The 14,015-nt window shown below is 34.3% G+C and overlaps 1 protein-coding gene across 1 annotated transcript; it reads left to right on the top strand.

Moving 5' to 3' along the window:
- The first annotated feature begins 1,117 nt into the window (after positions 1-1,117).
- On the top strand, positions 1,118-13,230 carry cntn1b (contactin 1b). The gene is made up of 24 exons (XM_052554011.1): positions 1,118-1,267; positions 2,527-2,607; positions 2,946-2,987; positions 3,144-3,270; positions 3,406-3,587; positions 3,712-3,807; positions 4,732-4,938; positions 5,046-5,145; positions 5,387-5,568; positions 6,607-6,731; positions 6,833-6,950; positions 7,054-7,204; positions 7,326-7,453; positions 8,548-8,720; positions 8,803-8,926; positions 9,055-9,222; positions 9,847-9,996; positions 10,202-10,272; positions 10,370-10,601; positions 11,274-11,386; positions 11,457-11,646; positions 11,754-11,869; positions 12,224-12,380; positions 12,580-13,230. Exons 2-24 carry the CDS (start codon positions 2,553-2,555, stop codon positions 12,660-12,662), a joined length of 3,090 nt encoding a protein of 1,029 aa, XP_052409971.1. The 5' UTR covers positions 1,118-1,267; positions 2,527-2,552; the 3' UTR covers positions 12,663-13,230.
- The last annotated feature ends 785 nt before the right edge of the window (positions 13,231-14,015 follow it).

The raw sequence follows: 14,015 nt of genomic DNA, 5'->3' as shown, positions 1-14,015 counted from the left end.
TAAAGTCAAAGATAGTTCAAGCATTTGAAGCTTTTTGTTTTGCTAATATACAGTATATATATATATATATATATATATATATATATATATATATACAATTTTATTTAGTATTAATGTTAATAACGTGCAGCGAAATGTAGATAATGTAACTAGTTTATGTTCATATTTTTATTTACAATGGGAATCTACCCCCAAATTATAACTTGACAGTTTCCTTTTTATAACAAAACTGTTAATCATGTTTTTATTTTTATGATTAAATTCATTTATTTAAAATTGTCAGAAAATGACTTCCACAGAAAAATTGTCACAATGAAAATGAAATAATTTCATATTCACTTCTGGCACATATTTTGCGGATAGCTTTTTATAATGATATTGTTCATCTGGTTTTCATTTTCATTCTTATAATTTAATTCATTTATTTAAAAGTGGTAGAAAATGTCCTCCATACATCTTACCCCACTGTCCCTTAAATGTTATAAGCGCTAGAATAAAACCTTAAGCATTCACCCCCAAGTCATTTTAGCCTTTTTATCCGATTTGACTTATTCACTTATTTAGAGATTATAAGAAAAAATATGAATAATAAAATAAATACACAATATATAGGCCTATATAATATATATATATATATATATATATATATATATATATATATATATATATATATATATATATATATATATATATATATACACACACACACATTCTGCAGCCACATCTGGAGTGCCACAATTTGCCACATTTTCTCCATACAAACAAACAAACAAAAAAAATCTATTTCTTTCCCTCCCTCTGCCAGAGTAGGAATTTAATCCAGTGGATGTGAACAGATGTGTGTGGATAAGCCTCTTACCTTAAATCACCAAAAATCACGTGATGGTCCATATGTATATATGCGTGTGTGTGTGTGTGTGTGTGTGTGTGTGTGTGTGTGTATATATATATATATATATATATATATATATATATATATATATATATTATGTGTTACATATATCCTTTAAGTGTTACATATATATATATATACATACACACACACACACACACTAATTGATAAGTGTCTTAAAATCACCTTGACTGGGTAGAGATCCACTGCAGTAGCACATGGACTGAGACAGCATCCCTCTGTGTTGTGACATCCTGGCATGCGCAGCTTCCGCTCTCATCCAATAGCAGGCTGGAGCCGCGCTGGACTGCGGGGCGACGCATCGCTTCTGGTCCAGGTCTGTGGGGCTGACGAAGGATTGAACTCATTCTTCCGGTAAGTTTGCTTGCTGCTCATATGATGATATGTAAAGCTTTGGGGGTTTCGGGTGAGAATACGATCTGTCTGTGACCTTCAGGAGTTTATTCTGCATGCTAAAGTCCGGATGAAGGTGTTCCGCGCAATTCGGGAATACCGCAATGCAGAAGAACAGGGAGGATGAGTCCGGTCATAGTTGATGTCATCCCTCGCCATCCCTTTATTTAAGGGATGAAAAAGCAAATACATAAAATAAACAAACAAAATATTGAATATAATTACAATACTTATTACGTGTATTATTTTTTTAATGATAAATTAATGTGTGAATTCATACAAATTCCATGATTTAAGGTAGGCTGTTTTTAACATACCGTTAAGTGTTATGCTGAAAGAAGCTGTGATGCGAGTTAATTCTATGATATTTACTTGTCTAAAGTTTAAACGGGACAGAAGTTAGTCCTCGGTAACCAGGCAACAAAAAGGATAGAGATTGTAATGACAGTATTGTGTCGGAGGGCGGCGCTAAAGGGTTATCACCAATGACGCAGTGATTACAAAAATACATTTAATATGTTAAGATCGCACCAAACACCAATTATAATATTTAAAAACCAAATGAGGAAAAGGACAATGAAATCCATCTATTTTTTATAGCTCTTTTAAATTGAAACGCAAATCCTTGTATTTCAGTGCGTTTGAAGATCTTTCAGATTTTTACTGCCACTCCCTTAGAATGAGCTTACAGTAGACATGCAGTGACCTAAATCCAGTGTGCAGGACAAGAGCAGACAGCAGATCACAGGATGCAATGAGATTATAAGAGATTGGTGAAAATAAGTATAGACCCAATGTGCATCACTTCTAAAAACAATTATACTCTCTCTGCAAGCATGTAGCCTATAAAAATGCAGTGGCAACAAATAAGAAATGCAGCATGTGTTAGCAAGGATGGCAAATGTGTATGTGTTTAAGATAAGATTCAGATTGACCTTTCCTTTATGTGTTACATCTGCAGTCATGACTGAACTTGTGTGTTTAACCTTGCATGTTTACATATGTGCATCTGTGAGTGAGCGAGAGAGAATTCACTTTTAATGTGGGTAGGATGCGATACATTGTTAATGTTTCCATTTTAGACACAGTCTGCTATGGTCTGCACATCAGAGTGAGACAATGCAGCTTTCAGTAGCTTTCAACACTGCAGCTACACAGTATTTCACCCACACACACACACAAACAAACACACAGGTTCTTTCTGTTTTTCTCTTTCTCAGGCTTGGTTTTTAACTGTCAGATCAAGATGGTGACCCCAGCCATGCTTCTGTGTGTGCTCTCTTACTTCTTCTTATTAGCCGGTGAGGAACTGAATGTGTGTGTGTGTGTGTGTGTGTGTATTAGGCTACATTTTAGGCTGTGACATTCAAATAATACCTTGTGAAGTGGAAAGCTGCATGTTTGTAATAAATCTTAAAATAATAGAGAGGTGAACAAGTGATATAATGCCACATTTCTCAAAATCTGTTCTGATAAACAAACAAATCTTAACTTCTACATCTCGAATGTATATATATATATATATATATATATATATATATATATATATATATATATATATATATATATATATATATACAAAGTTCTGTCCAAGTAAATTGAAGTTGTTCTGAAATTATATTTATTATTATTTTTTCAGCTGCAATTAAACCCAGGATATTTGAACCCAGAATTTTTGACAGTAAGTCTGTAACTTTTTTCTACAAGTAAATGTGTAAAATGAAGTATTGATGTACTTCACCTCAGTATATTTTACCACAGTCGAATGTTTGGGTTGATTTTTTTTTTTTTGTATATTGAATATAATGCTGGCTCATCTCTTGTCATGTCCCATCAGAGGAGGCCACAGGCTTTGGGCCCATTTTTGAGGAGGAGCCCTTGGACACAGTGTATGCGGAGGATTCACCAGAGAACAAAATCTCCATGAACTGCAGGGCGCGGGCCAACCCTCCGGCCCTTATCAAGTACATTTTTACACTTCTGATTCTGATTACACTCTGGGAATTACAGGGTGGTGTTTACTAGATTGTTTGCACTTGCAAAAAGAGACTTTGAGAAAATCGAGCAGGAGGTTATTAATAAAACACTATATTTCACAGATGGTGGTTAAACAACTGGGAAATTAAACTGATGGAACAGCCTGATGAGCACTTTAGCCTGGTGGGAGGAAACCTGGTCATCACCAACCCAGACAAGGGCAAGCATGCTGGGAAATATGTGTGTGTGGCTAAGAACGTGTATGGCACTGTCATCAGCAAAGAGGCCACCGTCAAATTTGGATGTATGTGACAGATACAGTAGGATTTCTTATACTTGTAAAGATTATAAACTGTTTTTTATAAAATGTTTGTTTTGTCATAATCTCTCCTGAGTTATTATTTTTTTTTTTTTGTTCCTGGCTGCAGACCTCAACCAGTTCCCTACAGATGAGAGAGAACCGGTGCATGTTAAGGAAGGACAGGGTGCAGTGATGCTGTGTTCTCCTCCCTCTCGCTATCCAAGTAAGATGAGATCACTTTTGTTTTCAAATCTTTGATTAGCAGTGCCATACTACACACATGCAACATTTGTTGTGTGTCACCATGATAAAAAGCACAGAGAGAGAGAGAGAGAGAGAGAGACGCTTTGTCTCAACACTGAAAAAAAGAGAAAAGAGAAATAAAGATTCACTTACGATTGTTTTCTCATACATTTTAAAATAAAAAAGTAAAATGTACATTAAAATGTAATGTAAATAATTTCAAATAATATCACTTTTTGACATTATATTCAATAGAGTGAGTAAATCTAATAAATAAAACATCAGTTTCTACAGTTACTCTTAAAAAATCTGATTCATATTTAATACTTGAACAATAATACCACAATATTTAATAAAGCATATCTGAGATATAATTAGTTAACACTTTAAAATATGGTTCCATTTGTTAACAATACACATCTATATAAGTTAACATGAACTAACGCATTTATTAATCTTCATGTTGATTTTAGCATTTGCTGATACATTATTAAAATCAAAAGTTGTATCTGTTGATATTAATCAATGAAACTAAACTTACTGCACAGTAATAAATACTACTAATAAATACACTTGTATTTTCCATCGTTATATAAAGTTAATCAATGCATTTAACCAATGTTAACTAATTAAACCTTATTGTAAAGTGTAACAATATATATACAAATACCATACTCTCTGGAAGAAAAGGTACAATGCATGTCACTGAGGTGGTATCTTTTCAAAAGTTACTAAAAGGTATCGTCCCAGTGGCAGCTTTTTTTCTTTTTTTTTTTTACCTTTTTTTTTTGTGTTTTGGAGAGTGCATTATACCTAGCAATCATAGAGATGATTTATGCACACATCCACTTTCCTTTCACCAACCGAAATCTCATTTCTGTCAGTCGCTTTGTTTGTCTCTCAGGTGAGGTGTTGTTCCGCTGGATCTACAACGACTTCCCCAACTTCATCATCCCAGACCAGAGGCGCTTCGTGTCTCAGACCACTGGGAATATGTACATCGCTAAAGTTGAGGCATCTGATGTTGGGAATTATTCTTGCTTTGTGTCCAGCCCCACCATCGGCAAGAGTGTTTTCAGCATGCCGATTCCTCTGCTTCCGCAAATAGAGAGTGAGTGCTGCCACATTTCCCACAATCCTAAGATTTTTCCTCATAATTGCCTTACTGAGACCACTGTTGCTTTTAAAGGTTAATTAATGATCTCTGCCTTCACACAGAGGAGGTGAAGCGCTATCCTGCTGATATCCGTGTGAAGTTCCCCAAGACTTATGCTTTGGTGCATCAGAACATCACTCTGGAGTGCTTTGCCCTCGGAAAGTGAGTCTGCATGCTACTCATACCATTATGAGACCTGGGTACTTTCATATACAGTATAAAATCCAGTGGCACTGAAGGAATTCAGTATACATTCACGGTCTTAACAGGCTACCCTGAAGTATTTCATGGTGCATGTCTAATAAACATAGCAATACAACAGTACTTTTTTCTGTTAGTGAATCAGTCATAGTATTGTATTTTTGTTTATTTTAACCGTCTGAATTCAATGTTTACCTTTCAGTCCGCTCCCACACATCCGCTGGAGGAAGTTAGACGCTGATCTCCCGCCCAACTATGAGGTCAGCATGAACGGAGCTTTACTGCACCTGATTAACGTTCAGTACGAGGATGAAGGGAGCTACGAGTGCGAGACGCTCAACGTTAAAGGGATGGACTGGTATCGACAGTGGCTCTATGTGGAAGGTAAGACAAAAGGACAGACACTGGTTTAGTTCTGTTTATATACGGCTTATGATAACTAATAACAAAAAGTATTTCATATTCTGTTATCAGGGGTTCAATAAGTTTTTTTCGCCTGCATGGTTCTCATAAGAACAGCTGGAGACTGAGTTTGGTCCTCACAGTGTACATACAGTAGTGTGACCCATTAAATATAAGTAGTGATAATAATATTATTGCATAAAAAAATACTAAACAATAAAGTGTGATAATATTATGTTTTAAAATAAAAAGGGAATATTAAATAAAAATATAATTATTTTGTAGTAAAATTAAAAATAAAATGCTTTGCAAAAAAATGAAATATAAGTTTTTGATCATTTTCAAACTTAAAGGCAGCAAGCTTTTATTTAATATTATATTTTAATGATATGTGATCAGTAAGATTTATTTTTTGAATGAAATCTCTTATGTGCTCACTTACCTGTAGCCTGCATTTATTTGATAAAAATACAGTAAAAACAGTAAAACTGTGAAATTATTACAATGTAAAATAACTTAAATTTGAATGTATTCTTGTGATGATACAAGAATTACTCTGTTGTTGTTTTTTAGTGTTCCAGGATCAATCAGAAATGATTTTAATATGCTGATTTGGTGCACAATAAACATTTCTTGCTATCATGCTGCTTCAAATGTTTGTGGGAACTGTGATCCATTTTTTAACGATCTTTTGATGAATGGAATGTTCATAAGAACAGTATTTATTTTATCTTTTGTTACATTATACATCTTTACTGCAACTTTTTGATCAATTTAATCCATCCTTGCTGAATAAAACTCATAATTTCTTTAAAAAAAAAAAAATGGCTGTGTCCAAAATCAAATACTTCTTTACTATATAGTATGCAAAACACAGTATACTAGAAGAGTAGTAGTGACAGTAACAACATGGCGGATGTAGTTCATGTTCATGTAGCATGTCTTGCACAAAGTGAGTTACCTACTAGACAGTGTTGGATTTCAAAGGCAGTGATTGTGTCTGTGGGATTGTGTCCTCAGGTGCTCCAGAGTGGGCAGAGCACATCAATGACACGGAGAAAGATGTTGGAAGTGAACTCACTCTGCGATGTGTTGCTGTGGGGAAGCCTTTACCGTGGATTCGCTGGCTGAAGGATGGCTATTCGGTTAATACTGTTTTTTTGGTTGAGGAAAACCCATTTGAGAACCTCAGATTGTTTCTATTAAGTACTCATGTGTTCTGCTACTTTTTTCCTCTTTTTTTTAGTACGGCAAAGGGGAGCTGAAGTTCTCCAGTCTCACGTTTGAGGATTCGGGGATGTATCAGTGTGTTGCTGAGAATGAATGGGGGACCATCTATGCCAGTGCCGAGCTTCGTGTCGTCTGTGAGCCTTTAATCATGGCTTTTAAGTATAGCTTACATAGTAAAAAAGAACTGGAAGTGTCTTTCAGGTTGAAGGTTGAGGGTCTCCAATGGTCTCTTCACAGCCTGCGCACCAACATTCATTTACAATCCAGTGAAGAAGGTTCTGCTCGGGGCTGAAAAGGGCCGTGTGGTTATAGAGTGCAAACCCCGCGCTGCTCCTAAACCCAAGTTCATCTGGAAACGAGGCTCAGAGCTGCTGACCAACTCTTCAAGGTTAGTCAGGCGATCTTAAACGCTTGCATTTATTTACAGCTGAATCATAATGTTGTGGCAGAGCTGGAAGCTTAGCTACAGTTATCTTCATCCTCTTCTCTCTTCGTCCTTGTTTTTTTAGGATGTTAATTTGGGATGATGGAAGTCTGGAGATTCTGAACGTGTCAAAAAGTGACGAGGGCTCGTACACATGCTATGCAGAGAATGACCGCGGCAAATCCAACAGCACAGGGACCCTCACTATCACCGGTCAGATGAAAAATTATTTATATTATTTATGCCAGTTTAGACAATACTATATTTTTATTGTTTAGGTCAGTTTAACTTTAGACAATATCAGATTATTATTATTTTTGATCATTTAGTCATTTCAGACAATACCATCTTTATTTTATTTTATTTATACCAGTTCAGACAATAGCTATTTTATTTATTATTTATACAGGTTTTGACAATACCTATTTTATTTTATTGTATTTTATTTATATCAGTGTAGACAATAGATATTTTATTTACTTATTTATACCAGTTTTGATATACCTATTTTATTTTATTTTATTTTATTTATATCAGTTTAGACAATATCTATGTTATGTATTTATTTATTTATTATTTATACCAGTTTTGACAATATCTATTTTATTTTTTTTATTTTTAAAACAGTTTAAACAATACCTATTTTATTTGTATTTAAGCCAGTTTAGACAATACCTATTTTATTTTATTTAATTTAAACCAGTTTAGACAATACCTATTTTATTTTATTTATACCCATTTTGACAATTGCTATTTTATTCTTTTTTATTCATACCACTTTAGACAATACCTATTTTATTTATTTATTATTTATACCAGTTTTGACTTTACCTATTTTATTTATACCAGTTTAGACAATACATATTTTATTTTATTTTTGACAATTACAATATATTCTTTTATTCACTATTATTTATGTCAGTTTAGATAATACCAGCTTTGTTTTATTTTATTAATGACAATTCAGACAGTATGACCTTTGTATTATTTTATTTATGACAGTTTAGACAATAGCAACTTTTTATTTTATTAATGTATAATAATTAATATAAATATGTCAACTGAAATGTAGTTATTTAATCATTATCTTGTAAATAAAATTATTAATGGCCATGGGTAGTCTTTATTGAACTTTTTTTTTATATACATCAATGCCTTTCAGGTTGAAATTGATATGAATTTGTCTGTACGTGTGTTTATCATAGATTTTGTAACTGCCCTTTTTCATTTTTCATATTACTTGTAACTCCTCAATAAAATTGAGGTAATATGAGGTATATGCATTTGTATCTGTTTCATTTACTCAGAGGCCACCAAAATCACGGTGGCTCCATCAGACACTGAGGCGGTTGTAGGAGACACCGCGATTCTCCAGTGCTCTGCATCATTTGATCCCAGCCTGGACATCACCTTCATCTGGACTGTTGATTCCTACGTCATCAACTTCTACACAGACTTCGAACACTACGAGCTGCTCATGGTGAGTAGAGACAGGAATCTCAGGGCGCTGGAATCTCAGGAAGACAGGGCATTTCATTATGTGTGTGTGTGTGTGTTTGCAGGGTCACGAGAACAGAGGAGACCTGCTGATCAAGAACATTCAGGTGAGGCATGCAGGACACTATTCCTGCACAGCTCAGACTATAGTGGACAACGCCACTGCAGAAGCTGATGTTTCTGTCAGAGGTTAGTGATTCGAACCCTGTGTGACCTAGCTCATGAAAACTATACCTCTGTTGTATGCATATAATCAAAAACCTGAGCAGAACTCTATTAAAAACAATGCAGTGATGTTTGTGTTGTTTCGGCTTCAGGTCTGCCTGGTCCTCCAGGTGGTGTCCGTGTGGAAGAGATTGGAGACACGTCAGTAAAACTACGATGGAGTCTGGGATCAGACCACGGTAGTTCTCTTATCCAACATGTTGTACAAACACGAGACTTTTACGCCCTGGATCCAGAGGACTGGAAAACCGCATCCACCTGTGAGTCCACTAGAGGGAGACAAAACACATATTTTCAAAATAGTATTTCCAACTATTTTATTTAATTTTTTACTTTACTTTTTTGGAAAACTGGTCTGAAAAACACGGAGCCCCACACATGGCATGCAGGAGAAAATAATTTTAAACTGATTTACTATTTTGTTCACTCGATTTATAAATTTTGCGCACGATTTAGCAAATCAAGGGAACGCAATAGTAAAGCAAGGGAACGCAATAGTAATCGTGTGTATGTTTTAGTACATTGAGGGAACGAAATAGTAAATTGTGCGCACAATTTATTTATTTTTTTCTTGTATGTCATGTGCGGGGCTCCGTAGAAAAATTATACAAAATGAATGTTTTTTTTGTACAAATATTTGTTGTATTTTAGAATATAATTAATTTAAGTAGTTTTGACTTTTCCAACTCATTTTCTTAGAAAACTGTTCTGAAAAAGAATACAGAAATAATGTTTTTTTTTAATTTATTAATTTTATTTTTTTTTGTATTTTAGAATATCATTTATTTAATTAGATTCAAATTTTTTTGTCACACTTGGCAATAAGATCTTGCAAAGAACTTCAGAATCAGAATTATTTAAGAGAACAAATATTATTTTCCCAGCTCCTGTGTTTTTGGACGGATCTGCGGAGTCGGCCACCGTTCTTGACCTTTACCCCTGGATGCAATATGAATTCCGTGTGCATGCCATCAATGAATTTGGAGCAGGGGAAAACAGCCGCCCATCAATCAAAATCAAGACATGGGATGCCAGTGAGTTTATTTGTGTTCAATTAATATTTAATCTTATTTAAAATAGATATTTAATTTATATATATATATATATATATATATATATATATATATATATATATATATATATATATATATACTAAAAAACACCACTTTGTGTATGAAACAAACTGTGATGTCCTGTGAAGCACATATAGATTCTCACCCAGTGTTTCTCTTGTCTCAGGGCCTACAGTGGCTCCTTCTGACGTCATTGGGCAAGTTGGAATAAGCGGAGAGCTCATCGTGACCTGGACTGTACGTGTTCTTTTGCCACTATATTTATGCTATGTTTTGTCGATCATTGCTCAGTGGCAAATGTCTGATGTCTCTCATGTGCTTAATCCCACTGCAGCCTGTCAAGCCTCAGTTCTTCTTTGGTAAAAAATTTGGCTACACTGTGGCGTTTAAGCAGCATGAGGATTATGAATGGAAATGGTCAACTGTGGAGGATCCTGAGACTAGACGCTACATCTACAAAGAGAGCATGACCCCAGACACTGAGATACAGGTCAAAGTGAGCACCTACAATAACAAAGGAGAAGGACCCTCAAGTCTTATATCGGTGGTCTACTCACCAAGGCTTGGTGAGATGGATTTCTGTTTATTGACTGATTGAATGATTGTAATTAATTGAGAAAAGAGAGATTATTTTAGTTACTAGAACATTATTTTATCCTTATTTTAATTTACAAGTTTTGATTCATTTCATGGAACCTTATATTAATAATACCCCTAATATTCATTTATATTTTATAATTTTATTTTATCTAATTACTGGGACCTCATTTTATTGCCCTTGTTTAAATTCATATTTTATTTTATTTTATAATATCACTGGGACCTTTGTTGTAATTCATCCTTTTTATTTTATTTTATTTCTTCCTGGAACCTTATAATATCACTGGTTTTAATACATCCTTTTTATTTTATTTTATTTTATTTTATTTTATTTCTTCCTGGAACCTTATATTAATGCCCCTATTTTCATTTATATTTTATGATTTTATTTTATTATATCACTGGGACCTTTGTTTTAATTCATCCTTTATTTATATTTTATTGTATTTTATGCCATGTGTGTTTATTTCGTCAATGTGTGTTTATTTTATTTTATTTTATTACTGTAACCTTAGTGTAACAATTTTATTTAATTCATAATTTATAACTTTATTTTATTTTATTATTGGAACCTTTATTCTATTTTATTTGCTCTTACCTGGGTTAAAGCATCTTTTGACACATGTAATATCTCTCAGCACCGACTGAAGCTCCATTAGACGTCTACGCCCGCCAGGTCACCTCTACAGAAGCTTTGGTCTGGTGGTTACCCGTCTACCAGGCGCCGCCAAACTGGGTCGACGGATACCAGGTGAGACCTCAGTGGAATAGTAGGGAATAAAATGTATTTTAATCCTCATGTCTCTTCATTTGGTGTCCAGATTCGTTACTGGAGGAAGTACGATGATAATGAGGCTGCTGCCTCTCGAGTTATCGTGCACAGAACAATTAACCAAACACGCCTGGAGAACATGCGGCCTGACTCCCACTACCTCATAGAGGTACGAGCGTTCAACGGAGCTGGGCTCGGGCCACCCAGCGAGCATTGTGAAATGTTCACCAGGAGACCACGTAAGAGATTTGCCTTTCTCTACATCACTCAATACAGATCTTACATTTGAAACCAGAGGCTCAAGGAGCTTACATGTACTGATAATATATGTGTATTATCTTTCCAGCCCCAAGTCGCCTATTGAGAGTATACAAATATGTCAGCTTCAATCGCAAATGGCTCTATCTGTACTGGGATCACATCTATAACTACTGGAATGAGTCCTATGTGGAGGGATACAAGGTGAGTCAGTTATACTTTTCTTTGTTTTCTGTTGACTAAAGAATTGAGAGACGCATTCATTCATTTCTTGATAATCTTAGTGTTTACTTATGATTTTTTTTAAACCCTTTTTTTATTGGAAACTTTTTAACACCTTTATTTTAATGAATCTTAAACTATATTTAATTTTATTATTTATACTATTTTTATTTAATTTTATTATATTTAATTTTAATATTATCAGGTTAATTGATCATTTATGTATTCATTTATTTATTTAATTAATGTATCTATTTATTTATTTATTAGTTTTTTGTGTGCTTTTATTGATGTTTTGGAACAAATGTGTAAACCTTTGGATTTTTCTCTTCTCAGATTTTGTTCCGGAAGGAAGGAGAGCGTTATGGGAAGCTTTACACCACAGGCAGGCACTACATCGACTTTCCCATGCCAGAGACGGGCGATTACGTCATAGAGGTGCGAGCCCGCTGTGAGGGAGGTGATGGACCCATATCACAGATCAGAGTACAAGGTGAATACTGTCTTTTATTAATCAGTCATCACTGTAATCATGTTGATGATAACGACAAAATGCTATTTGAAGCTCTGTGTTATTTCAAGGATGTGTTCACTACAACAATTGAAATACCTTTCACATATTCACAGATGCAGTTCCACAGACATCACTGGTATTGCTGCTGATCTTTCTTATTGTTTTGTTTTATGTTTAGGGAAAGCCTCTCTGGGCCCTGAGTCTCTCAGCGTCGCCGCTGTCTTGCTGCTGGCACTGGCCTGGATGAATTTAGGCCTGTAGGCAGAAACAAGGTTGTCAACACTTTGGCGAAATCCACTTTTAAGAAACAATCTTAAGAAAGTTTGAGTGCGAGTGGTTTTCATGGTGCACGTGAAGTTTGTTTGGGAGTGTAGAATATAAAAACTTTGTTTGTATTTACCCTCTTGGTTTACCTTACAAAATACCCACAATCAACTAATTAAATGGTATTGTAAAATAAATATATGGTAGCAGGATAAGGTGAATTTATTTGATGACCTTCCAGTCAATTATACAGAAATAAGACATATTTACTTATTTATTACTGAATGTTTATGTTTTGCTAGTCATTTTTACCACCTGCACAACATTATCGCTTATAGACATGTTTGAACGTAAGAGTTGGTTTTATACACTTGGTCGTCTACACATATTTAATTTCCATTTGACAATTTTTACAAATCTATTTTTTTTTTTTTGACTGTGTTTGATTTTAAAATTTCTTTCTTTGTCTTTCTTTCTTTCTTTCTTAGTAGTTTGCTACAAGTTTGCGTTGCTATTTTCATTTGTATATCAGTAAACATTGAAAATATATCCGAACAAAATGCTTCTCGGTTTGTCTTCCTATACCAAGTTTTACATGTCATAAAGATTGAAACTACCAGTTACGCTATATATATAAAAAATAAAAATAATTGTAAAATATTTTTAAACTAAAATCAACATTTGAATCACGCTGATATAGAAATATTATGAATTTAAAAGAGTCCAATATCAAATGTAATTTGTTAAAGTTTATAAGCTAAGTTTATAAAAAAAATACACAAAATAATTTCATTTTAGGTTAAATTTGCAAGCTGCTGTATATGGACTACAACCGATGTCAAACGTCTCAAGCAAATAAACTGACGTCCTTGTGGTAGTTGTAGTTCATATTTAGCAACTTGTTAGCAAGGTAGGTTTTAAGGAGCCACATTTGGGGAATGAATGTGTGTAATTTATTTTGTACAAAAACGTTGATCTCTTGAAGTTAACAGGCTTCAATTTAGTTATATCCATTCGCTATATTAATTATTTTAATAAACATCCTCAAGTGGCCATCAGTGGTTAAACCAGTTGTTGGAGGACGACATAAACACAGCGTGGTGCATGTGTTTAGTTTGCCGCCTCTTATAAGAAAAATGTGGTAAATCTGGACAGTGACATCCGTTAAGTCCAAAAACAACTCAGCGTCGGAAGAGAAAAGAGTGAGTTTTTGTTGTTGTTGTCTTTTCTTTTTGAAAAAGGGTTTACACAGTCTCCTAATAGCTTAACATCTAAATTGCTGCCATCCAACAATAGACGCGATGGTTTTGATGTCAGTATTCATCCAGTAGATGTCAGCATAACGTTAAC

This window comes from Carassius gibelio, chromosome B4 (assembly GCF_023724105.1).
Source record: "Carassius gibelio isolate Cgi1373 ecotype wild population from Czech Republic chromosome B4, carGib1.2-hapl.c, whole genome shotgun sequence".
Classification (NCBI taxonomy): domain Eukaryota; kingdom Metazoa; phylum Chordata; class Actinopteri; order Cypriniformes; family Cyprinidae; genus Carassius; species Carassius gibelio.
This window is presented reverse-complemented; position numbering and strand designations above follow the sequence as displayed.